Source organism: Mustela lutreola, chromosome 12 (genome assembly GCF_030435805.1).
Source record: "Mustela lutreola isolate mMusLut2 chromosome 12, mMusLut2.pri, whole genome shotgun sequence".
NCBI classification, from domain to species: domain Eukaryota; kingdom Metazoa; phylum Chordata; class Mammalia; order Carnivora; family Mustelidae; genus Mustela; species Mustela lutreola.
The window spans coordinates 8491172-8517963 of NC_081301.1; the positions used below are offsets into that span (position 1 = coordinate 8491172).

General features: G+C 57.5%; 1 protein-coding gene across 2 annotated transcripts in view; it reads right to left on the reverse strand.

Moving 5' to 3' along the window:
• The window catches only part of LMX1B (LIM homeobox transcription factor 1 beta), a 78018-nt gene extending 52867 nt beyond the window's left edge, over window positions 1-25151 (reverse strand). For both annotated transcript variants that reach the window (XM_059142915.1, XM_059142914.1), the window contains exons 1-2: window positions 24949-25151; window positions 23923-24109 (exon numbers count right to left, since the gene is read on the reverse strand). In XM_059142915.1, coding sequence (XP_058998898.1) covers window positions 23923-24109; window positions 24949-25087 — 326 coding nt within the window. In that variant the 5' untranslated portion in view covers window positions 25088-25151. The remainder of the gene's footprint in view (window positions 1-23922; window positions 24110-24948) is intronic.
• Window positions 25152-26792: the final 1641 nt, after the last annotated feature.

A 26792-nucleotide genomic window follows, 5' to 3' on the forward strand; every position in this document is an offset into this window, starting at 1 on the left:
ATGGGAGCTCGGAGCCGCCGCTGCGCCACGCGCCCCGAGGTCTTTCTGAGCAGACTGCTAAGCACTGGCTGTCTCCCCGGAGAGCCGAGAACAGAGATAAAATGATTAAAAACTGCCAAGCGGGCCTGGCAATCACTCGCTCCGCTGTCAGCCCGAGACAAGACAAATCTCTGCGATTTTTCTCTTCCCTCCTCTCCCTTTGTGAGCCCCCAAGCGGGGATGTGGGGGGCCGGGTGGGGTCGAGGTCAGCTCCCTCGGGTAGCAGGGCCCCGGGCAGCTCAGGGGTGGTGGCGACTGGGCACTGGCCTCCAGGGGGTCAGGGGTGCGTGCAGCCGGCAGGGAGCCCCGCGGGGACCCTGGAGTCCCGTCACTCGCCCCCTGTTGGGCCCAGTGAGCCAGCTCCGCTCATCCCTCCCAGGAAAACTGGCACACCTGTTGGGGGCTGTGGGTTGGGGCGCACCTGTGAGGACACCCCAGGCAGGGCACACCCACTGGAACGCACCTGTCCTGACCCACCTGCCAGGGATACCAGCGGGGGCTCACCTGGGCTGGGGGCTCCTCGGGCTTTCGGGAACCTGCCCCCTGACCCAGCACTGAGCCAGCTTGGCCCCTCTCTGTAAGCTTCCAGGCCCTGAGACCCCTGAGACCCCAGCTAGGGCACACTGATGAGGCTCCGTGACTGCAGGCCCAAAAAGACCCCCAGTAGGGGCCACAGAAGATGAGAGGAGGGTGTCTGTCTCTTCCCAGGGTCTGGGTTCTGGGGGGCGTCCTAAGTACCCAAGTGTCCACACCCTTGACCATAAAACTAAACCTGGGCCCAGCACCTGAAAAGACAGAGGCAGAAGAGGAGGTGGCAGAGGAGGGGAAGGGGACAGAGAGATGGGGGAGGGACTGTCACCTGCTCCCACCTCTGAGAGGGAGTGGGGAGGGGGCTCCCGAGAGCAGTCTTCAACGGTCCCAGCCTGCCCTCCACCCCCCCATTCTCCAGTAAAGGTGAGAGGCGATTCCTACTGGAACCTGGGCTGGGCTCTTGGAGCTGTGGCCACACACGTCACAGTCCAGGAGGAGCCATCTGAAGCTCCGCTCGTCATACCCAACCCCTGGGTCCCTGCCCGCACACACCCACACACACATGTGCACCCTCCCCACCCAGCCATATCCTCGCACAATGGCTGACACGAGCACACATGGTGACCCTACCAGGGACACAAGCACACACCACATACCACACAATTACCCATGTCCACACACACACACAGCACTCCCCCCACAGACACAGGCAGATGGTACAAACATGCGTGTACACCAAGATGTGACCTCTGGGACAGACAGACAGGCGCCCTGTCTTAGGTAAAGGGTGACAGGCAGACACGCGGACACACCCACAGTGCAGCACGGCACACGGTGACATCCGCCAGGACCCACACACCGACCAGCACAGGCGTCCCTCCCACCAGCAGCCCTCCAGCGGCTGCACCAGCATCCAGATGCTGTTCAGATGCCACAGGAGAAGCCACAGTCCCACAGGAGGCGCAGAACCTGCCTCTCCAGATGCCTCCTGTTCCCAGTGCGGCGCCCACCTCCCAACCGCCATCAGCTCCAACGCAGTGAGCAGGGCAGGTACCACAGTGATTGAACTATTGGGGACGATTTACAGCAGGGACATCCCCCCCACCCCAGTCCCTGCCAGCATGGCCCATGCTAGACAGAGGTGGGGACTAGGCAGACTGGGTGGCCAGACTGGGCAATAACTAGGCCTGATGGTCCCACTGAGGCCAGCAGGTCCCTGTACTCTGGCTCAGGGCTCTCTGGGCTTCTCCTCGGCAGCACGGCTGGACAGAGAGGGGCTGCCTCACAATGTGCCATGGACGCGTGCACACACACGCACCCCTGAAAATAGAGAGCCACACGGGCAAACACAGCACCATCGCTGACGGACCCATGCAGATGCGTGCCCACGTGCGCCCAACAGAGCCACAGACACAAGACGCCCAGTGCGCACTGACCTAAGTCCCATACATACTCACTGAGTCTCCACCGTGGGCCACACACACACACACCCACGCACACCTGTACTAAGAGCCATCTGCGCTCGGGTACACGTGCCTCAACCCAGCCTCGCAGGGCCCCTTTCCTTTTGGTGCTGCCCTGCTCCTCTTGTAATTCACACAGCAGAGTGAATTTCAGGCTCAAATCTGACCTTGACACTCTCCTGCTTAGAATTCTTCCTTGGCTTCCAGTGGCCCCCCGGAGTAAAAGCCAGACTCCCCAGCTGAATGTTCAAGACCTTGCGTGATCTGATCTCTCTCTGCACACCCACTACGGCCCACTTCCAGGCCTTGCACATGCTGGTCCGTGTGCCCTAAAAGCTGCTCCACTCCCCCTCTTTACCAGGGAAATGCCCCTGCCCTCAGCGTGGATAGCTATTCCTCCAGAAAGCCCTCCTCCACACCCTTGGGTCTGGGAGAGGAGCCCCGTTCTGTGATCTACAATGCTCTGCCGGGTTTTCTCCATTGGTACCGCCAGGGACATGCCTGTCTCCCACTGGACAGTGAGCTCTCTGGGAACAGGACTGTGTCTGACTTGTGTCCTCAGTACATCAGTACCTCAGGACACTTGCACTAAACACCAGAAAGGAGGGAGGAAGCCCCGAGGGTGGTCCTAAATCCTGTGTGTGACTGAGGCCTGAGAAGGGCTGGGGCTGAAAGGGGCTGGCATCAAGGACACCCAGAGAACCCTCGGGCCATCACGAGGCTGCTCTTCTGCAGGCAGTGGCTGTCACTCCATCACTCACCATCCCCAGTATCTGTCCCTGGGCTGTGGAGTGGGGTGTCTCCCCGCTACCCAGCACTGAAGGGCTGGCAGCCCACAGGGCAGGCTCAGCCTCTCTCCTTTCCCCCAGGAGCAGCAGCCCACAGCACCAAGCAGTGCAGCACTGCGACCTTCCAGCAGGCAGGCCCCAGTCTAACCCACCCACTTCCCAGCTGGGTGACCTCCCAGCAGCCTCTCTGGGCTCCAGGTTCCTCAGATGCACTCTCATGAGGCTTTAATACCAGTAAGAGCAATCAGGACAAATGCTAGCTTCCATTTCTTCATTTGCTAGTGATCTTGGTTGGGGTTTCTCGACGGGCCAATTTATAGGGGAAGAAATTGAGGTTAAGTGGCAGAAAGTGATAGAAACAAGACTGGCACCACCAGTCTCTGAAACACACTTATTCCTCTGAGCCTCCAAGGTCCTGGGTGTGACTGTGTGTTGTGTTCAGAGTTACAAGTCACGTGTAGAGAATGTCTAGGACCCTCTGGGCGAGTCTGCCTCTAAGCCTGGAGTGTGCCGGCCAGGGCGCCTCCTCCCATTACCCAGGGTTTCCAAAATCTTCTCGTGCCCACCTCCTCCTTGTACCTTTGCCCAGTCTCCCCAGGACTCAGCGATCCACCCCCTCCCTTGCCTTTTGTGTGAGCCCTAGGATGCTCTGCCGGGAGCGACCGGCGGTGGGAAGATGACAAGCAAGTGCCTGGAAGAGGAGTCGCGGCAGGGGGGCCGGGGGACACAGGCTCGAGTCAGACCTGGCTGCGAGGTGGCTGCGTGGCCTTGGGCAGCACCCAATTCTGAGCCCCAGTCTCCCTATCTGTAAAATGGGAATGATGATCACTTCTAATTCTTAGGCCTATCAGGGGGCTTCACAGGGTGCGGTGCCCGTGACAAGCTTGGCCAGGGCTTGGCACGTAGCAGGTGCTTGGACATTGAGCACATCTGCTGAGCTGCGGTGGCCCGAGGAGAGCATGGGCAGGGACTGAGCTGGGCGGGGAGGGGACGGAGGGAACGCGCTTTCTCCTGGCAGGCCACTGTCTTCCAGGACTCTGGGCTTGCCACGCCCTCCTCCTCCCTTCTCTGACTCTGCCTAAACAACCCCTGCCTGATACAAGCCTTTCAACCTTCCCAGGTCGCCTTCAATACCCCTTTCCCCAGGCATCCCCTCCCTCCATCACAACCCTTTACTCCCCCAGGATTATCCTCACCACCCTGGCCTTTCCCTGCTTCTGTCCTCTGAGGCTGAAGCTCCAGCAAGATCGGACCAGCTGAGTCGCCTCTGCTCCTCGCTCCCTGTGGAGTGGGTTCAGGAGGGTCGAGGTGGGGGCTGGCCCCAAGGAGGTGGGTGAGAGGGAAAAAAAGGGGCAAGTTGGGCTCTAGAGGCCTGGGGGTGCTGTCTAGGGTTTATTCTGTCAGAGTTCTTTTTATAGGGCGCCTGGGTGGCTCAGTGGGGTAAAGCCTCTGCTTTCGGCTCAGGTCATGATCCCAGGACTGGGATCAAGCCCCACATCGGGCTCTCTGCTCACTGGGGAGTCTGCTTCCTCCTCTCTCTCTGCCTACTTGTGAACTCCATCTGTCAAATAAATAATAAATAAAATCTTTAAAAAAGAAAAAAACAATTCTTTTTATAACAAAAATACTAATGACCACACTATAGTAATGATAGCTGTTACGGGACACATTTCTTTCTGTTGTTTTTTGAATAATGAGCTTTGTGCTAAATTCTTCATGTCCTTCTACTGTTAACCCTTCCAATGGGTACAGCTGTACCCATTTTACAGATGAGGAAACTGAGAATCAGAGAGGTCAAGGGACTCTTCTTCTAAGAGAGCAGCTCACAGACAACATTAGGCTGTGCTCAGAGCCTGGCACTCTGGGGTGCTGCAGTGGGTGGGCAACTAGAGCCCATGATGGGGACAGTCCCTGAGCCCCTAGTATGTGCCAGGCCTGCTCCTGGCATCTGGCTTCCCTTGAGTAGACACCGCTCGGTTCAGCGCCCCAGGGCCCACCTGGCTGGGTTTCCTCCAGGCGGCTGTTATCAAGAGCTCCCCGAGGGCAAGGCCTGTATTCCCTGCATTCCGTCTTGTTCCCCAGGCCTACTGCCCACACAGGGCCTGACAGAGGGCACTCCCCACGTAACTCTGGGATGTCACCTTTGGAGACTGGCCCCTCCAGGATTCTCAGACAGCTCCATCACTGCAGGCGTTCCTGGTCTCCACCATGGAGCTTTCCAGATGCCCCTCCCCAGCCTATTCTGCAAGGGTCAGCAGCTTCTCCTCTGAGGTCCTCGGCCTGCTCTTCGTCCCCAGCCATAGAGAGCTGGAACAATCCTGCTCATCTTGGCCTGTCGGTGTCCGGCCAGCACTGCCTGAAGCAGGGGTCCTTCTGGTCGCAGGGCTGGGCTGGGCTTCCTCATTCCCTCCCTCCTGCCTTCAGAGCACACTGACACTCACCTGGGGCCTTATGAGCAGGGGCCACGGGAGGATGAGCATCTCAGGGGCCACCTGGTGGAGTGGCTGAGCTAAGCTATGTGACCTTGGACAGCTGACTTCCCCTTCCTGCACCTCGGTTTCCACATCTCTGAAATGGGGATGATAACAGACCCTGCCTCACAGACTTCTATGGGCTTAATGAGATAACTCCTTGACTCAGTGCCTACACAGTCTAAGAAATAAAACATAACACCCTTTGCTTCCCCTGTGCTGTTACAACTGTGTTCAGGGAAATCCCCATTTGGAGCAGGCAGCCCCTCATGAGCAAAGAGAGGGAGAAAGCAGGAGAGAGGGTGTGCCACTTTGGCCACTTCCTGCCTCCTAGAGGGTACTAATTTTGCCCCCTATCCCCCATTCTGGCCCCCATTGTAGGCAGCCTGGCCCTTACATCCTGGGGTTTCAGGGACAGAAGAACACTGACCACCCCCCCCAAGTCCTCATGCACTGAGAACCTGCCATCCATCCGGTACCCACCCAATGATGCCACGCCATGCCAGGCTCTGGGCCCCCTGTAGGGAGGCTGCGTGCACCCAGACAGACAGACAACCACGGTTCACTCTTTCACTCAGTTCAAGCCAACCGAGCACCGGCCCAGTACAAGGCCCTGTGCCAGTCCAGGGTGTACGCCGGGCAGAAATTCTCAGATCTCAGGGTACGCAGCTCTTCCAGGAGTGGAGGAATGAGGATTCACACCTTCTGCAAAGCTAGGAATCTGCGTGTTTGATAAGCATTGTGAGACAGACCCAAGCTCAGAGGGCAGGCAGGAGGGAATATGGAGCCAGAGAGATTTGATGAAGCTGATGATTTTTATGCCAAACTTCAAAGGAAGACGACTTTACACGAAGGAGGGATGCTGGAGGCCAGTGAGCAGGTCCTGCACGACTGTCACAGCCTGAGCCAGACATGGACAAACGTCTGAGTGTGGGGGGAACAGCAGGTGCGCTGGTGGCTGAGCACACAGGAGGAGGGGGCAGGCCCTGACCAAGGAATCTGGGAGCCAGGAGCAAGAAGCTTCTGAGGACAAGCCTCAGGTCAACAGTAGAGCAGGGAGATCTCCTTAATCCCAGCAGACCTGGTTCTAGCTCAAGCCTCCCAGGCCTCCATTCCAAGCCCAGGCCCCCAGGCAAGAGACTCAGGCACTGGGGCTGGCTACGTGGTTTGAAGTGCCCAGGACAAAATGAAAATGCAGGGTGCTCGTTCAGACCATCTTAGGGATTTCAAGAGGGCGAGAGCTGAGCATCAAACCAAGCACAGGGCCTTTCTGAGTGTGAGATCCTGTGGGACTGCCCAGGTCACATGCCCACGAAACCAGGCCTGTGAATGACACAGACAAGCGGGTCACTCTTGCTGGGACCAGCCCAGAGAGCTCAGGACTCCAAGGCTTTAGCCAGGCAGCCCAGGCCTGGGGCTTCCAGTCCTCCCAGCTCTAAGCCCAGGTCTCTCAGACTCTCCATCTGTCCCATCCCCTCCCCTTAACCCTCAGAACTGCCTCCTAACTTTGCCTTGACCCTGTCCCTTCTCTAGCCCCTCCACTGTCCCCACCTCTGAGGAGGCAGTTGCCCCCTCCTGCCGGTCTCCAGTCCCCAATCCCACGCATTGGCTGCCAGTGTCAGCTCCATAAAGTGCCTCTCCTGCCCTGTCACCCACCTGTACAATAATCTTCGATAGCTCCCTTCTGCCCACAGAATAAAAGCCAAAGCCCGTTGCATAGCGACCGGCCCCCGCCCCCCTCTACAGCCCTGCATCCCAGCAGCCCCTAGGCAGCCTCTCCAGCCAGACTCACTGTCCCAGCCCACTTTCTCAGCCCACCAATTTAACCCCTAATATCCCTGCTTCCTGTGCCCCTACCTGGAATGCCCTCCCCAGATCCTCTTAGCTCCCACCTCCCACCTCTCAGGTACCTGCCCTGGGAGCCCAGCACAGACTCCTGCTGTCGTGTTATTAACCAGACCCCTGCCCGCTGCCCTTCCCACGAACAGAAAAGCTCCCACAAACTGGTACAGCTCCTGGAGTGTGCTATTTCATTTAGTCCTCAGGACAACCCCAGAAGCCAGGTTTTTCGAGTACCTCCATTTTACCAATGAGGGAACAGAGGCTCAGAGGCTCAGAGAGGCTAAGGAACTTTCCAAGTGATGCCCAGCTAGAAAGAGGCTGAACCTGGTGTCCAGCCCAGCCAGTCAGGCTCCTGAGCTACTCCTCTATACTTTTCTTTTCAATACTAACTGAGCAACTACTATGTATCATGCCCTACTCGCCAAGGCGTGGCGCACACAGAGAACCGTAATGAAAATACTGCCTGACGCGTGTAACCAAAGCCAGACACCTGCTCAGGCCCAACACAAAGGATGGTGGGAGCACCGGCAGCAGTATTGGCAAGAGCCACATAACTCATCAGAAGACGTTGCATCTGCTTTCTCTTTCCAGTCTCATCACTGCTCTCAGGCAGGTGCTGGTCCTTAACAGACTGAAAGAGAGCTGTGCCACAGAGAGGTAAAGCATCAAACCCAAGGTCACACAGCCAGGAAGTGACAGAGCTAGATCATACTCTGAACCCCCAGGTTCCAAAGCACTGGCGTCTTTTCTTTGCCCACTTGGTAAAGAACCTGGTTAAGTTCTTGGCCTCCCAAGGAACCAGTTCTGGGGTCAAAAAATCAGGGAAGAGGTCAACATGCCCAGGTATGGGGACAGAGCTGACATGATTTCTGCTTAACTCTGCCACGTCACCCCACTCACTTTGCCCATGGGCTACCGGTCCTAGGCCGGCTTAGCCAGGACTTGGCTGAACAACTGAAAGTCCCCCAGCTGGGTTCCTGGTAATTAGCTGCACAGACGCCCCCGTCTCTTACCGAACCCCCCTTGTGACCTCGTGCCAGGAGCACGCACCAAGTAGAGCACATGCTTGGTGCCATGATACTCCCTGTGCCCCAGGGCGAGATATTTCCTTTTACAAGTTCTTGTTATTACGATCATTACTGCTATTTTAATTTAAACCTCTGACATTCAGGGAGATGTTTCTCTGCAGCCACAAGGGCATGTCTGGGGGAGGTTGGCACTTCGGTGACTGGCCTGAACTCTTGCCACGTGGGATGGCCGGACCAGTGGGCGGCCAGCTCCGTCCTCCTTCAGGGCTCCGCGGCTGCTCACTTATCAGGCTGACATCCCACAGGGGGGCCGCCGCCCTGCCCGCCCCTCCGGCTCCAGGCCTGCCGACTGGAACCAGACCTGGAGGGGTGGGCAGGCGGGGGCCTGTGGGAGGGGGCCAAGCCCTCACCACAGGCCCCTTTGCAGTTCAAAGTGACACACTCAGGCGCTGTCCCCTTCAAAGGGCGGACAGCGCCTGCCCTGAGCTGCTGTACCCGCAGGGCAGGGGTAAAGGTGGCCCTCTCAGGGCCGGTCAACTCCCAGCCGTGGGCTGGGCCTGCTTCCCAGGGCCCTGTCGTGAACAGGCCCCACACCAGCGGCTAGAACTTGCAATGCGATCCTGGGAAAACTGCCTTCCCTCTCTGAACATCCCTGCCGTCACTGTGTATTTGCAGAGCACTCAGAAGGCACTCAGGCACGGTCATACGTGATGCTGACAATAAAGATGATGACTCAGTCTCTCAGAGAAACAATGCCCCAAAGCCAGAACACCTGAGCATGAGTCCCATCAGCTGTTTCTAGTTGTGTGACCCCGGGCAAGTCACTTAAACTCTCTGTGCTTTAGTTTCCACATCCATGCCACATAGCCACAGACACACCCATCTCCTCAATGCCAGACTATGCCCACCTACTGCCATGATCGTCCTTCAGGCCAAGTGAGACCCACTGAGAAGGTACCATTCAGGGACTTCTCCCAACCCCCAACACAGCCAGGCTGAGAAGTGGTCAAGAGGACAAGTCTTCACACCTGCAGAGCAAGGAAGCATTCTGGTGGAGCTCCCCACGGGCTGTGTGATCCTGGGTGTGTGGCTTTACCTCTCTGAGCCCCAGTTCTGTCACTTGGAAGCCTGGGTAAACAAACAATGGTCCTTTTAGGAACTTTCACCGAGATCTGGGGTGCCGAGGGCTTAGCCCTGAGCTTAGACGTAATGTGTGCCCAGTATATGGTAGCTTATCATTGCTACCTTATGCTGTGTGACCTTAGGGAAATCACGGCACCTCTCAGGTCAAGCTTCACTGTTGCAGAATGGGAAACAGTAATAAGAATGCCTGCCCCCAGGCAGTGAGAAGATTCAATGAGCTAATTCCCATCAAACCCACAGGCAGTGTGCAATAAACACTGGTCATTAATTATGAGGCATTCATTCAACAAGTAACACTGAGCTCTGGTGCCTGGCCACTGACACTGAACCCAGCAGAGGGCCAGATTCTGCCCTCGCAAAGGATCCCTGGAAGTTTTCTCCTGACCAAACGCCTGGGGTCCAAACCCAGTTCCACTTAACTAGCTGTGTGACCTTGGGCAAGTTACTAAACCTCTCTGCCCCGCTCGTCTGCTCCGTAAATGATCACAACACCCACATCACAGCCACAGCACCTTCAAACACTGTAAAGTGCTTCACAAACCATGTGCACTCACTCAGCAAGCATCAGCTGTGTGATTCTTGGTGGGGCTGGGGGTGATATTCTCTCTCGGGGGCCAGACCTGCCCATCACCAAGCCCCCTACAGCCAGCCTGGCCCCCTTCTGCAGCCCGGAAACTCGGGATGTGTTAGCTCCTGTGAGGCGGCCTGAGTACCCTGCAGAACGGAGGCTTCTGTGGGCTTCCTCTCGGGTCTGTTTCCCCAGCAGCTGGAACACTTAGAAAAAAGCTCCCAGCCTGCTGGGCTTGTCAAAGCCGGGCTAGCTTTACTAGAACCAGCTTTGGACGATAATTCTGCGGTCATAACAACTATTTTCTTTACATACTGCTATGGAAAGGGGAACCCCTTGCTTTTTTTTTTTTTTTTTTAACTTAATTGAAGACACCATCAAGCGTAAATATGCCGGAGTTTTTAATAAAAACATGATGGAGGAAAACATTCAAAGCTCAATAATCAGAAGCAATTTGCATCGTGAGCGGGGATGTCGCTCCCATTCCCCACCCCCTTGGCTGTGCTCTGCGCGGGGCTGGTTTTGGGGCTGGCAACTTTAGACCTACGGCAAAAATAATGAACAGCAGTGAGGCTTGGAGATAGTCTGAAAAATATCCTGGAAAAGAAAAACATATGCCAAAGAGTGTGGTGTAAAAGTCATATTTCATGCCTGACTTTAGAGAATGTTAATAAGGATTAGAACCATACTCCAACAGAACAACTATCAGTCAAGGCGGGGTAATTAATTTTGCTTCAGATCTCTGCTTGGGAAAATGAAAGCAGTCAGTGTTGTTTCATGGCATAGAGACTCCATCACACTAGAACAACCCTAAGAACTTCCAAAGTTGCATCCTGATCCCAGCTGAAAGAAAGCTGGCTGCTGCCGGCAACCTCCGCTGATCTGTCACTGTGTAGATTTGGGGATCTTTTCCCAATGCTAACAATATCAAACTCTTTTTTTTTTTTTTTAAATTTTAGGATTGACTAATAAATATGATTAAGATAACACATCCCAAACCACATGTCCTCTGCTCAGCCTCTAACATGTGGAGTACAGATGTGTCTTCTGTGTACAGATGACCCAGCCGGCTGCTCCCCTGAGGCAGGGATCCTGGGAGACGAAACCCCGAGACGTCCTGGCAGTCCCCTGGCCCTCTGTGGCCCTGGCCAGGCCACTGGCCTCCCCGTGACCCACTGTAGAGAAGAAGGGCCAAGCCTAGGGTGTTTGGGAGTCAAACCCAAGGACAGAGGGATGTGGTCACCTGGCTCTTGTCTTTCAATGTCCCAGTTTAGAAGACAAAATTGCCAAATGTACATGGCTCCGTGCTATCCAGAAAGTTCTCAAATTCATTCCATCATGGAGACAAGCCTGTTACACCCCTCAGGAACCAGGACTGAAGGGCCTTCCCCTCCAGTGACCTGAGCCTCAGGAGAAAAGGGTAGGCCAGGGCTAAAGTCAGAGTCTGGGAGCAGGTTTTAGAAAGAATTGTGGAGTTGCCACATAGGCCCCTAACTTGGCCATCGGTAAACTGGGGGTTCTGTCTCCGTTCTGCCACAACTGAGTGAGCTTTAGGGCAAATACTAGCCACACCTGAGCCTCGGTTTTCCTGTTTCTACAAGGATCTCTTCAGGTGAGACCCTGCTAAAGCAGCCCAAGGTCTGGGTGGTGGGTGTCCTTCCAGTGCACCCTCTCTGTGATCACTGAAGAGGGTTCTTGGAGGCCGCAGGGAAAACCAGGCCCTGGAAATAGGGCAGGGAAGCCTGGGCCTGTTGGTGTTGACAACCAGCCAAGCTCCAGCTCTAGGGAGAGGGGGCAGCCCCTGGGAGACAAGAGCCCCTCCCAGCCTGACCAAGCAGGACTCTCCCCACCTCCCCCCACCCCGCAGAAGCAAAGCTCTGGGTGAAGGTATGAATGAGCCTACCTCTCGGCTTTCGCCTGGGGTTAGAAGGGAGAAAGGAGGAGTCCCTCAGAGTTAGCTGAGGCCAGGCAGAAGGGCTGAAGCCAGCAGAAAGGGGAAGGGTATTCTACCACAGCAGCAGAAGGAAGGAAGGATTGCAGAACAAACGAACGGAAGCATGAATGTATGTCCGAGGGAGGTGAGGGCCTCCCAAGCCCACTGCAGCAGGCAAGCTGAGGGCAGGGCACCTTCCCAGAAGAAAAAGTCCACTAGGGGTCCCTGGGGAAGGGGTATTAGGACCTAGATGAGCCCCAGCTGCCTGCAGGGCACCGGTGGGGTAAGCTCTGGCCACTTGGCAGAGGCGGAAGGGTCTGCCTTCTAGACCAGAGACTACTCTGGGGAGACGAGGAGGGTCAGGTCCCCCCTGAACTGGATGGGGTCAGGACCACCTGGAGGAGGAACTCTGTCATAGCCCCCCTCGCCCCCTTTCACCTGGGACCCACTGGGCATCTACAGCCGCATTTCTGGGCTCCTCTTAGTGCTCAGCCGCCCCCCCCCCACGTCTCCCCGGAATACCCCCAGACCTCTTCCCTGCTGAGCAGCCCAGGCCCGCGGGCCTAGGGCTTGGCCCGGCCGGGCTGATATGAACCATCTGCGTTGTCTTAGGCCGCCCCTCTGCCCACTGTCCCTCTGAACTCGGCCGGTTCCCGCGGGCCGTTTGATGCCTCGTAGGGTCACAGACCCCCGCACACAAATCACCGCCGCGGGGCTGGGGGTGGGGCGGAGGCGCTGAAACCTAATCCGCAAAGTTTGCTCTGCCGCCAGCTCACTCCTTCCCTTGCTCACTCGACCACCCCCCCCTTTCCAAACAAGGCTTATTTTTCTTGCCAAAAAACCGAAGTTGGTATCAAGTGTTTCGAGGGAGAAAGTCTCTCCCCCGCCCCAACTTGGGAGGAAGGGCCGGAGCTGTTGGCTGAGTGGGGGACTGCAGAGGGGGCTCTGGGAGGGAACCCGTGGGAGGTGAGCTCCCAGCTCCCAGCTCTGTAGGTCCGCGTCCCGTGGTTAATGTCGCACACCCAGCTGTCTCTGACCCAGCCCTGTCCCCCTGTCCCTGGTCCCCTGCCCAGACAGTGCTCTTTCCATCCTGGCTCTCCATCCCTGTGGGGCCACAGATGGAAGCATCACTTCCTGCCCCTTCTCCCTCCCCATAAAACAGCCCCTGCCTGTCGCTTTTACGAGGTGACACCCTGCTCTCCGCCGATCCTCCCCGCACCGCACCAGAGCCTGGACTCTGGAGGGAGGAGACTGAGCAGTCAGGCGTCTCCAGAGAGTTCCCAGGACGCACTGGGGTGCCTGGGAGACTGCCCTAGAGCACAGACTAAGAGCTTTAAAAGGAGGCTAAGGAGCCAGGTACATTAGAGACAGATTCCTCCAAAGTCTCCTCTCCTGCTCTATTGACTCTGGGGCCTCCGGCCTGAGAGCCTAGAAACTGGCCGAGAGGTAGCCGGCCTGGTCCTCTGCAGCGGTGCAGAGTGGAGCCCTGGAGGCACGCAGGTTTCATTTGCTAGGTGTTGGTTTTGCTTTTGGTTTTTTCAGCCGGTGCAGCGACCCGGAACCGCGCCTGGCCGTTTCTCCGACGCCCGCGGCTTCCGACTGTGCCCGGAGGTGAACGCCGGCGGCTAAAGTCCGCGCCCGCGGCGCCCGCTGTGCGGGCTGGAGGTCTAGTGGTCGGAGCCGGCGGCCGGGGCCGGGGCAGGGGCAAGGCGGCGACCGCGGCGACGTCGAGGGGCCGGTCGGCCGACCCATCTGGGTCTGCGCGGCCGGGACAGGGAGTAGGGGGGGAGTCCGGGGGGGGGGCGGGGGCTGGCCGCACGACAGATCTGCACACTGTGGGACAGGGGTGGCGGCAGCAGCAGTGGCGAGAATAAAGGCGCCACGGGCCCGGCGGAGAAGCTGGTTTCCGCGGGGGTCAAACAAAGGAATTCGCCCTCAGAAGAAAGGGGCCGAACGAGCAGCCGGGAATGGTCAACCCCGGAGACTCGCAGGAGTACCAGCGTCGCGACATCAGTCCTAGGGATCCAACGAAATCCGCCCCGCGCAGGACCCCAGCCTGGCATCTCCGTTCGGCCTCTCCCTTCTTGTCAATCCCGCTTTCATGGGGATGGTGGGTGTGCACCCCCCAGCGCCACCTTTCCTGGGAAGAGGGGACAGAGCGGCCGTGCTTTCCGTCAGTGGAGGCGAAAAGTCCCCCACCCCTCCCAATAGGCATCCTCTGGGCGTGGGGCCGTTGCCCCCATTTTCCAGAAGCTGACAATTGAGGCTCCCCAAAAGCAACCCCTTCCCCCACCCCTGCTGCAACGCATCGCGGGCTCAGGAGACCCAAGCGCCCTCCAAACGAAAGTCGCCCGGGGGGCGACAGGGCCGGAGCTCCCCTCCTCCCGCCGCCCTCGGAAGGGGTGGAGGGGACACGGTTGTAAGGTGCTTGGCTTCTTTTCTCTGCTTGACATGAATAAGGGGATTAGGACGGCAAGTTTCCGTCGCTCACTCGGACGGACAAAGGGCCCCGCGGTCAGAGCGGCACAGTCTCTGATTAAACGACAGAGCCCTGTCACTCAGCACCGTCCTAGGTACTTGTGTTCGTGACATAATCTTATTAGAAGATAAAACCAGCGAAATCCTTTCCATAATGAAAAGTTACATTTAATGGCTGGACTCGCCCCACAGCCCCTCCCGACCCTGCCCGCCTCCTCCCGTTGCTGTTGGATATGGCTCGCCTGTAATTGGCATTTAAAGCACCAAGTCCGAGAGAAAAACGGGGTTTAGGGTTTTTGTAATCCCCCTAAACTGTCTTTGTTCGAAATCTCCACAGATACAAGTCTGTTAAGAGTAAATATTTGTGGATTGATACAACCACATTTCCCCCCTACAAACCAAATCTGAAAAAAAATCTGCCCTCCCGCCGCGCTCCGGCCCTGCGCAGGAGGGAGGGGGCTGGGGTCAGCCCCAACGTCTGCACCGGGAACCCTGCATTGGGGTCGCCTCTTTGCCTCCAGGAGCCGAGGGACTGTGCACATTTCTCAGGCGGGAGAAAGCTCTTAGACTCTTTTTTCAATTTTCTGTGCTCTCGATAAACAAACCTCCCAAACGCGCCTCTTTTGGGCCTGCCCGAGGGGGTCGGCAGGAGGGCTTGGGGAGGGGCGAAGGCTTTGCTCAATTCCAAAAGAAAATTCCCTCTCTCCACTTCGCTCCCTTTCCAGTAGGTTTAAGTGGCTCCGAGAGGACTCACTCCTCCTGGGTCACAGTAGATGCGACCCAGCAGGGCGCCCCGAGTCCGGCCCAGGATTGCACCGGGAGCCGCCAAGGGCCCCCGCAACGCAGAGGAGTCCGAAGGTTGCGGCGGGGCCCCGGTTCCCGGCTCCAGCCCAGCCCGTCCTGGGATCGGATTCCTTCATAAATCAGCGGCTGGGTGAAAGGGCTGCGCTTTAGAAGGGGCAGGACCGTGTGTGCGTATTAGAGCGCGCGGTTCCCAAATCCGGGCTAAACCCCTGGTGACACCGAAATTCATCAACCGCTGCCGGCGCCCGTGGCGCGGCCGAGGAGCCCCAGAGCCGAGGAGCCTGTGCACCACGCTGCCCCACTGAGGGGAAAGGAACGAGGAGCAGGAACCACGGGAGAGGTGGGCCTGGCGGGGGCACGGGTGGAGACCTCCGAGAGCCGCCCCGCCCGCGAGCCGCCCCGCCCGCGCGCCTCGAGCCCTGAAGGAAGCTCACCGCTGGGGGGAAAGGCAGTTATTCTAACCTTTTTTTCCTTTTCTGGCAAGGGCTGGCCCTACACGAACATTCTGGTGCGAAGAGGGCAGTGACCCCCGCCCCCATCCCTTCCAACCCTGGGCAGTAACCCCCACCACACACACCCCTTTCAGGCTGGGCACTCAGGTGAATCACAGCTGCCCGGGAGCAGACTCTGGGGCTTTGGGAAGAGCAGGAATCCAGGACTGAGGGATCCCATCTGCTTTAGGAGTTAGACCCACCTACAGGGAAATCTGCGGGAGTCATTCTGGGTCTGAGAGGAGTGACTTAACTCCCTCCACCTCTGTTTTCTCACCTATACAGGGACCTAAAGCAATAAAGACCAATACACTCCAGAAATGTCAATTCCTTTGCTTTCTAGAGGGACTACTATTGCGCCCGCCCCTCTGGGTCAGTAAGACTCTGTTCCTATGAGTTCCTGTCTGCACTGGCCACGCTCAAGAGTAGGCTGGATAACAGCAGGACCTATGTCCCTCAGAAGTCATGGGGGGGCGGGCATCTATAGGCTGCTGCCTGCCTGCCTCCGAGGACCGGTTTCTGACAGCAAGACCTGCCCCATTCCCCTTCCAAGGGGAAAATTCAGAACACAGGCCCCAGCTCAGGGCACAGAGCAGGGGGGTGGGCTAGGGCACTCGGGGAGGCCCGTTTGGGAGGTTCCAGGTTCCGTGCCTGTGCGAAAGGCCGACAATGCATTCCTGCCAGGCAGCGTGTCTCCAGCTCACTTCCCAGGCAGGCAGGCAGGAAGGAAACATCCATTGACGAAATGCCCAATGCAGGCTGGCACCTCTGGGTTTGTTTCACTTTATCCTTAGAGATCGAGTCATTTTATCCTGTGAGATTGTAACCAGCATCCCTGTTTCACAGAGGAGGAAACCGAGACCCACGAAGAACAACGAGCCCTTCCCTAAAGGCCCGTGGCTTGTGCCACAAGAGCCAGAGACATTTTTGATCCCTGGTCTGTACTTGGAGTTTTGTTCTTTGTCCTTTGAGAGAACGTGCCCCGCCCAGGAGGCCATCCGTCTGCAGGAGGTGGTTTCCAGAGCACCTTGGTCCTCTCTATCTCCGCAGGCTCTGGGCAGCTCCAGGCCTGGGCAGGCGCCCATACCCTGACAGCCCTGTAACTATGGCAATTCAGGAATCACATGACAACAGTCCCTGAGTCCCAGAGGAAAGCAGGAGGTGGGAGAAGGGGGGACAGCAGTCACACCCAGCTCATCCTGACCCAGGGCTGCTATGCTCCTCTCCTGTCACTGCTGCTGCAGCACCCAACAGAGCCGCCTGGGGGTCGGCTGGCTGTCCTGTGTTCCAGCATGCTCACTTAGCTTTCTGCGTCCAGCCAGCAGCTCGGTGGGCTCCTCACTCCTGCCAGCCCTGGTGGGCACTTCTGTTGTTCAGGGCAGCCCTCAGAACCCTCCCCACCTGGCAACCACCTCCCAGTTCCCAGGGAAACCTCTTAAGCAGGGGCCTGCCAGGAAGCAAACATCTTTGTTTCTTCTGGAACCAAACTCCAGGAACTAGGTTTTTCCTTCAGCAATACTTCCCCCAGTTCCCCAAGTGCCGGGGCAAGCCTGGTGCTCTGCCATCAGCCAGCACACTCGGACCGGGCCAGTCTGAGCCAGGCTCCCGAGGGAGACAAAGCACCACCCCCGCTCAACGTACTCACATATCCCTGGGACCCCTACACTCCCCAACCCCCCTTCGGGGGCCCCAGGGTCGACAAGGCAGGTCCAAAGGCCGTCAGTCAAGAAGCTGAACAGAAATGGATACAATATTGCCCCGGGAATAACAAAGGAAGGGCCCACGCAGAAATTTATTTGTTCTGATCAGGCGAAGCAAAGGTAAGGGGCAGCGAGGAAGTGCTGTCAGCCAGGCCTGAAACCCAAGAAAGTTGCTATTCGGAGCACAGTGGCCCCTTATACCCCACCACTCCACAACACAGCGGTAGTTAAAGCAAACACAGACCCTTCACTGCCCCGTCAGTTACACCTTCCCCCCAAAATTACACAAACTTTGAAAGATTTTTCTGAGAGAAGATGGATGCTTCAGGAGACTTGAGGTCAAAGCTAGGCTGTTTAAAGTATATTATTAACAAATAAACATTTACTGCAAAAAAAAAGAGAAAAACCCTATAGGCCACCGGGGAACCAAATCATGTTGCTTTTGGCTTCAAATGACAGGAGACATTTATGACATGAATGGAGAACACCAGCCGGTCGATGAAATGGCAACCGTCTGCCACTTTGCTTCCTCTGCTTTCGTGAATCAACTTTTTCAAATATGGTTTTCAGCCTTACCCTCCCTTCACTCCCACCGCCTCCCCACTTCTGACTGCAGTAGCAATAAATATATATAATTTTGGTTTTGCTCTCTGCTGCCATCAGCACAGACTCTGAGAGTTGGAGAGGGCTGGGTCAGCCAGAAAGCCAAGGGCTTTGGGTCCTCCTGCAGCCCAGGGTTGACTGACAGCTCATACAGGCTCCTGGGATGAGTGGACCATCCCTTTCTTCCTCCTCCCTTGAAGCTGAGGCCTGATGGTGGTGCCCAACAAATTGGAAGTTATAACTCATGTCGTTGAATGTATCCTCCATTCCTCAGCTAACTAATGCCAAAGTAGGGCAGTAGGGCTGGGAATTTTTTTTTTTTCTTTTTCTGTTTTAAAAATCTCATAGCCACAGGACAGAGGAGATTCCCTGGGGGACACGCAGGCAGCCCATCCTGGACAGGACAAACCTCTGTGGGCTTTCATCTGACCACCGGAGCCTGTGTTTCTCCACCTTTTAAACCCCAGCTTTTGGAGAAACAAACAGATCCCTGGATCTCTCTACCTTATCACCCCCCACCCCAATCTCTCCCTTATCCTTGAACCTTAGAGATGCTGGGTTGAGATTTTTTCCCCCTTGTCATCTGAATCACAAAAACAGCAAGCACCAAGTTTTTTCCAAATATGAAATTATATTATCGAGTAGGATTTTCCAAGCTATTCTCAGACCCTGAAGAGTCTAATTGCTCCCCAGTGTTAAGATCTTTGCTCTGGACCCATTCAACTCCCTCTCACGGCCCCCAAGGAGAAAAAGGCCAGCACACCAGGCCCATCCTGCTACCGGCCCTTCCTGGTAATGCACAGTTGGCAACTGTTCTTATCTATATAATCAGAAGTTTTTCTGCTTCTCTAAAGGTAGTTAAGAGGATACTGGATCCCACGGAGTATGGAACATGGACTGAAACCCCACCAGATACCTTGTGTCAACCTTACAACCACCCTGGTAAATTGTATCATCACCTCTAATTTGCTGTTGGAGAACCTGGGGCTCTGAAACAGGTCGTCAGTTGGCTAAGATCCGACGGCTGCTGAATGGGGCTGGGAGGCGAACCCAGCTCTCAGAGTCCACAGCTCTTCTCCTCACTGAAGGAGGAACGGCCCATACAGTGCCCCACTCAGGCAAAGGGAATGACTTTCCCAGGGGTGCCCCTCATTTTCCCTGCACAGAGAGGCTCATGGCAAGCCTACCATGCCAGCTGTCCCTTTCTCTGGCAAGGAACCCATGGGAAGTTTGGTGTCTCCTTGGGGACAGGACATTCCTTGCCACACTGCTGATGCTAATGGTAACAACAATAATTTCCAAAGTATTAACAACATGCCAGGTGAGATGCCAGGTCCTTGGGGGACATGTTATCTTGAATCCATATTAGAATCCTTTCCCCCAGGGGGCTATGTCCCCATTTTACAGAGGAGGCTCAGGTAGATGCCAGGGCCTAAGCCTGGTTCCAGGGCGCAGGGTAGGAGGTTGCTGAGGGCGCACAATCACCTACTCCAGAGGAAATCCTCACAGCCTTCTTCTCCAACTCTAGAAAAATCCGGCAAACAAATTAGGCTGCACTAGCCCAGAGCCTGGGGAATACAGGGTGAGCCAGGAGTCAGCTGTGAATAATGCCTCCCTTCAGCTGCTGATGACTGCAGCTTTAGGAAGGCCTTTGCTTACCTTCTACCTGCCGTCGAGGTGCTGGGGTTAAAAGGAGGGTGCCGTTGCAAGAGCCAGAGGGTCCCCAGACTTGGGCTGGCAAAGCAGAGCCCTTCAGCCCTCAAACCCCCAGGGAGAGCACTACTGAGGCCTTTCTATAAAGCCAAGCTCGAGCTTTTCCTTCCAAGCGGATCCAGTTCCAGAACAGACCCTCTACCTCAGGCTGTGGGCAGGAATGTCTGCAGTTCTGAATGAGACAGATGCGGGCAGTGCTAGCTGGGATACCCTACTGGTAGGGGAGGCATGCTGGTAACTGGCACCCCACAGGGAGGCCTTATGGGATGAGGCCTTCCAAGCTGGGAGAAACGGCAGGCAGAAGAGTCTGGAGCCCGGCTTTGCTCTCCGAGCACCACACCCCTACTCTGCCAGAGCTGGTGCTCCGAGGAGAGAGGTGAGCCTCCTTGGTAGGCCTTTCCCGGTGTAAACACTTCCAAGGAAAGAAGGAAAGGAATGTGCTGGGAAGAGCCAGGTTGGGCCACTGGAGCTGGAGCCAGCTGGGGTAGATTTACGCCCCCCCACCAAAAAAAAAAAAAAAAGAAAAAAGAAAGGAAAAGAAAAGAAAAAAGGAAAAAAGAAAAAAAAAAAAAGAAAAGAAAAGAAAAGAAAAAAAAATCACCCCAGGACTCAGACAGTGTTTTTTTCCTGAAACTCAATCAAAGTCTCCCTGCTCCCCCCCTTCCGCGGGTGGGCGCATCCTACCTGGGCAGGCGAGCCCAAGGGGACCCTCGCAGGCTCAGCGGAGCCCTGTAACTCTGCTCGAGAAGGGGCGAGGCCGCCCGGGCAGGCCCTGCGGGCGGAAGGGCTCCGGCGGCCCGGGATGCCGAGGTGGGAGCCCGGCCCGAGCTGGAGCGCCGGGTCCTTCGGCGCACGCAGGCTCCCGCTTGTGCACCAACGGATCTCGGGTCGCCAGGCCTGGGAGCTGTCTTACAAGCGATTAGACTCCATTTTGTGACAGATTTTTGGACTCTCCCACCGACCCTCCCCCCTTCCGGAGCCTCCTCCAGGAATTCGCCACCTCCTCAGGATAGAAACGCTTTCCAGACGAGCGACAGACGGCAAGAAAAAAGACTTACATAATTCTATTTGGCCAAGCCACCAAGAAAAAAAAATGGGGCAGGGGTGGGGGGAATTATGTTGTCATTTTCTTTTTTCTATGTGTTCTCCGGTGGAGGAAGGAGAGAAAGGTGTTCGCGATTTTGCGTTTGCAGGAAACCCCGTTTCCTCCCGGTTTCTATCCGGGTTGTGAGTCCGAGGAGGAGCTCTGGCGGCGGAGGGGCCAGAGCCTTAGGCGCAGAACAATCCGACCGCTTTTTTTTTTTTTTTTTTTTTGGAAGGACCCCCCAAAAGCATGTAAGGAGAAAAAGTAAACTTCTCGAGTTGTGCGTGAAAATACCCAAATGCTGCGGCCCCGCGCTCCGCTTCGTCCGTCCAGGACGTGCGGATGGATTTTATCAAATGCTATTAAATGTGCCCGATCGTCAATTAATATCCCCCATGGTGCGTAAAATAACGCTGCGCTTCTGGGTGTCCCAGATCTTTAAAACAAATCGAAAGGAAGAAGAGACGCTTAATAAAAACAGCAACCTCTTTCTAAGGACCAAGCCCCGCAAGCTCCTCGATGGGGCGAGGCCACATTTTTCACAAGTTATTGCGGGGAGGGGGGTGGTGGTTGTTAATTTCCCTGTACCGCGGACACAAAGGTTCGACCAAATTGAGAAGGCACGTCTCTGCACCCACTAGCCTGGATTCTCGTCTGAAAAGCATTTACGCGCAGATGCAATAAATATGCATCTGCGATCCTCAAAGAAAAAAATAAATCGTGAAATAAACTTTTATTGTGAAAAAGAACATCGCTTCTTCCGTGAGCCCCTGCCTGCCTCGCTGCGCCTGCTCTCCCTGCGAAACGCTGAGGCGAGACCTGCCGGGGTATTTGTCCCTAGGACTGTCTTAAGAACCTCTCCTCAGCCCCCAACCGGCCGGCCTAGTGCAGATACCTAATTGGCCTTATTAGAAGAAAGAGGGGGCGAGGGAGGAGGAGGGCACCGTGAGGGGCGTGAATAATGCCCGCCTGAAGCCTGCCGCCTTGCGGGACCCAGACTCGGAACTAGGGACCCGAGATTCTTCTGGAGCCCGAATTCACCCGCAGACACATCCCAACTACACTGAAGCATCAAGCTCTCCGAGAGGCGCCTTTTTTCTCTTTTTAGAAAACAAATAGGCTTTCAACAAAGGCAACACAAACATTTAATGCTTAATTGTTTTGTAAAATTAGGGAGCTAGCCGCTCCGCGTGGTAACATCTGCTCAAATTTTGTGACTTTATACTTCTGTGCTCCGAAGAACCAGGGAGCATCCTCTCCTAGTTTTAAACAGAAGCTCCATAGAGGACTGAAGGGTAGGGGGAGAGACCTGGCAGATGCACGCAAGAGGTCGGAAAGGGTCCTTCCAACATGTAAAAAAATCCCCCCCCCCAAAATCTGCTCCAGTAACTTGGAGGCCCATTTCCAGTTTCCTGGGCCTCCCGCCCCCACATGTTGAGTCACCCAGGCCGGTGGCTGAGCTAAGTTGGAAGTGGCAGTGCCAGAGCTGAGCTAAGGGTCAGGCAGGCAGAGGTGCAAGGCCGGCAGGACATGGGTGGACTGGAAGTTGGTGAACCCTGCCCTTTGGCCAGACCAAAGCCCCCAACCACATCTATCCCTACTACTTTCCCCATTTTATTTGTCCTGCTCTATGCCTGCTTGTGGCCGAACTGACTGGCGGCCACACTTTCTCCTGGAACTAGAATCCTGTCAGTCCAGGGCATAGCCCCAATACTATCAACGGCAAGGTGCCTAATTTGGGGTGCTCCAGACAGAGGGAGAGGTCTCAGCAAGACTCTGGGATCAGCAAAAGAGCTGACTCTCTGAAATGGACCCCAATTCCTGCCCGCAGAGCCCCCAGTGCGCAGGAAGAGCCAGGTGCAGAGAGCAGGTCCTATCGGACCTTCCAGACCAGGGGAGCACAGTCAGATAAGGTGCTGTTGTGGGCCTCAGCCAGAACCCTTCAGAGCAGAATCTAACACCCTCTCCAGGGCTTTAGCCTACAGTCCCACCATTTCCAGGCCTCAGTCAAGCAGCTAGAGAGATGGAGATGGTGTACCCCAGATGCTCCACTTCCACCAGGGCCTGGATCTAGGAACAGTCCCTGGGCAGACAGGTAGGCTGCAGTCATCACCAGGCATTGGCGGCCCACACTTTTCCTGGAGGCTTGGGCACACACAGCTCCCCCTGAGCCCCCAAACACCTGAGAGCCTCCTCATCCTGCAGCCCCATCTAAAAGGGTCTTTTGGACTTCACTAGAAAGTTCTGTCCTCCCTGGGGGTGCCGACACCTTTCTTTTGGCTATTGCTCCTCTCTGCCTCCCCCCCAATCACACTGCCAGGCACAAAACGCAGAGGATGAAAAGAAAAAGCCCGAATCTGCTCTTAACTGTCCCAGAACCTTGCCAAACAAATCTATAGTCTCATTTAAAAACAAAAGTTTGCAGGTAGGGCTCAACCCATAGTCTCCAGACTCAACCTTGAGATTTAGGCTACACCAGGGCAAAGCAAGCCACCCTGACTCCAACACAAACACTGTGCAAGAAAGAGGGCCTGCTGGGGAAGGCTGACTTGGGCAGCTCTTCATCCTCACCCCCAGGAGCCCCAGACTGTGGTTTGCCACCTCTTGAGGTCCTCTTCCTAGACAGTTCCTCCAGCCAGCAAAAACTGTTAAGTGCAAAATTCCCGCATGGAACGGTCTGGAGAGAACGGACACTCTTTTCTATCAGGGACTGATAGGACAACAGAGAGCATGGCAGGAAGGAGGCATCCTGAGCTGCCCGGGCAACTCAGCAGCCCCCCAAACTCCACTTCCTTGCTCCAGGAATCCCAGACCTCCATAAAACTCTACTTTTGGGGAAGCACACCACCAGGGCCTGGCTCCCTAAAGCACTGTTTTCATTTGGAAATCAATCACTGGTCCCCAGTTGAGGTCTCAGTGAGGTCAGGCCCTGTCCCTGGACAGAGGGATGGTATCTCCTAACTGGCCAAGGGCCTTGTCCTGTACCCCAACCAGTGCAGGTTTCCGGACAAAAGATGGCCAACTAGGGACCGCCAGAGGCTCCCGGCCACCTCACCAGTGGCAGCCTGGCTGGGATGGTTAGCCCCTGTCAGGAGTCGCACAGCCCACACAGCCCTCCTAACTGATGGGCCCAGCCGTGCGCGGAGCCAGCCGTTGGGCAGACGCGGGCCTGGCAGCGGGGGGTGGCGGGGCTCGAGTGCCCCGGCGGCGGCAGGGAAGGAGGAGAACGAGAGAGGCGCTTACTGTTGGTAGTCTTGTTTGCAGTACAGTTTCCGATCCCGGAAGTAGCAGCTGGTGGTGAGGGCTTGCTGACACGCCGCGCACTGCAAACACTCCTCGTGCCAGGACGACTCATTGACTCGCATCAGGAAGCGGTCGGAGATGGGCCGCTGGCAGCCCTCGCAGACGGCGGGATGCGGGCAGTCGGAGCCTGCAGCGCACAGGGCGAGAGCCGGGCGGTCAGCCCCGACCAGCGTGGCCCCAGCGTCCCGGCCGCGCGCTGCCCGCAGCCCGGGCCCCAAGGGCGAGGGCAAGCCGGGAGCGCCGCCCGCCGCCTGCGCTCCCCTGGCCGCCGCACCAGGGCCCGGGCAGCCTCAGCTGGTTGGTCCCAGTCCACGGACTCCCGCGCGGAGAGGCCGCGGGTCTCGAGAGCCCTGGCTCGGCGCTGCACTCTCCCCTTCTCCGGAGATCCGGCGCTTGGTGTTACTACGTATGAGAACCGGCACGGCGCGGGGTAGCCGGCTGGAACCAAGACTGGCGAGGTGAGGCTGGGGCGCTCGCTGGCTGACACGCCCCACGGCGGCGTTCGTGGTCTTCTGTCCCCAGTCTCCCCCAAACCTGTAGTTTGGGTGGCCCAGGGGACATTTTTCTCTTAAAAGCTCCCCCCACCAAGTGACCTGGCACTGCTCGCAAGCTTGCTAAGGTGACTACTTGGGTCTCCATCACTCCGGCCTCCCACCTCCTATCCCCTCGGGAGTGGCAGCTCTAGCACCAAGGCCCAGTGAGGATGGTGGTGGGTGGCAGCTGGAGCGGTCCTGGCCTCCCTCCTCCTAGGTGGTGTCCCTGCAAAGCTCTGTCTCCTCACGATGCCTGTTTAGGGGTGCCTGTTGACCCTCCAGTGATCACTGCAAGAGACTAGTCTGTGTCCTCCCGCACCCCTACGTCCTGCAAACCATGTCCTATTCCGTTGGTCTGGCCGCCTGAGTCCATCTCGGAAGGATGCCCCTGTCCCCTGCCCATGACCACTTGGGCGTCTGACGCCGCACTCACCCAACAGCACCCCCAGAGTGGCGGGCCCGGGGCGCAGGGCGTGCTCCTCCATCTTGATGCCGTCCAGCATCTTGGCGCAGTCCGTTTGCCCGCGGGGGAAGCACCTCTCCAGCGACTCGGGACCTGTTGCTATATCCATGGGACGCGGGGCGCGCCTTGGGCCCCGCCGGCCAGGGTGCTCGCCCGCCCGCCCGCCTGCCCGCTCGCCGCCGCCGCGGCCCCGGAGCCGGGGAGGCGCGGCCCCCGCGGGGTTGGGGCTGCGGCAGGGGCCGCGGGCCACCCCCGGCGAGCGTGGAGCGCCGACGCGCTGGCCCCGGGCCCCGGCGTCGTGCGGGCGGGCCGGGGCGCTGCAGTCCGCGCCGCGTTCTCCCGGGCACTCGCAGCCACGCGCGCCGGCTCCTCTGTCACCTGCTTGTCAGCCCCGGAGCCGGGCTGCGGCGGCGGCAGCAGACGGAGCCGCGGGGAGGAGGCGGCGGCGGCGGCAGCGGCGGCGGAGGCGGTGGCGGGCGGGGGAGGGGGCGGGGGTGCAGGGGCGGCCCCGCGGGCTGGGGGGGCGCGGGCGGCGCAGCGGGGTCCCGGGCGGGGCGCAGCGGGCCGCAGGGCTCCAGGCGCGCTCCCCGCACTACTCCAGTGCCATGGTGCGCCCGAGGAGCAGCTGGGTTTAGAGCTGGGGCTGGCGGCGGAGGGATACTCCGGCCGGGAGCCGCCTCACCCCTCCTCAAACTTCCTGACATTTGAACTCATTGGTGCGCCTCGTATCCGTGCGCCGGGATGAGCCGGCGGCTCCACGTCAAATAGTGCCGTCGCCTCCCCCCAACCCCCCGCGGGAGGGTTCCCCGCGCCCCCGGCTTGCGCCCCGCTCCGCGCCTGGCCCGGAGCTCAGGCCCCGGCGTCCCGGCCAGACAGAGCGCCGGCTGGCCCCTTGTAGAAGTTTGGGGCACCTTCGAAACAAATCCTTCTGCCCCACCCCTTTGAAAAATTGATTTGGGAGTTGGGGATTGAAGGCTTTCTTTTTTCTTGCTTGCTTTCTTTATTATTAATATTTTGTAAAGCTTCGGCGCTAGGAGGAGTGGCCCCATGCGAGGCCAGACTGAGCGGATGGCGGGGAGCGCAGCGGATCCACCAGGGGAAGGCGCCGGCCGAGAGTGGCCGGGGCCGGGGACCCCATCTGTTGGTCAAGGTAGGTCGCTCCGGGCTGAGTTGACGGTCCCCTGGGCGGCGGCGCCTTCCCGGGGCCCTTCTGGTCCTGCGGAGAGGCTGGCTGCTGGATTGAGGGACGGGGCCCGTCAGGCGGGAAGGGCTGTTGGCCCAGGACTGGCCAAACGGGGTCCTGGCCCTGGGAGAGGGGATTGGGCTCCGGATTTGGGGTGAGGGGTCCGGAAAAGCAGGCGTGGCAGAGATTGGGTCGAGGGGTGAACGAAGATCCTGGAAGGGCCCTGGGATCAAGGATGGGGGACATTGGGCAGAGGAGGAGGGTCAGGCCCAGCATAGGCACGGAGAGTTTAGAGGGCGATTCAGTCTGAGAACGGGGCCCGGCCAGAGGTGGGGGCAATGGATGAGAACCTGGCCTCGCAGGATTTGTAAATGCACGGGAAGGGGGTGGTGGCTCTGAGGGTGGTGGCTCTGGGGTCGGTAACTGAAGGCCCAGGATGATGTGTGTTCAGTTGCTCGATGGAAGCGGGATTGGTGGCTGGGATAGGCTCCTTTTGGTAGCGGAGGGGCCCGGCTAGGGGTCTGTAGGCCGCACCTGGCAGGGACAGCGCCCTGGTCAGACTGGGCAAGGTGGGCTTTGACGCTGGGGAGTGAAAGGTTGGCAAGACAGAGTCCCAGACTCTCGCGCCCGC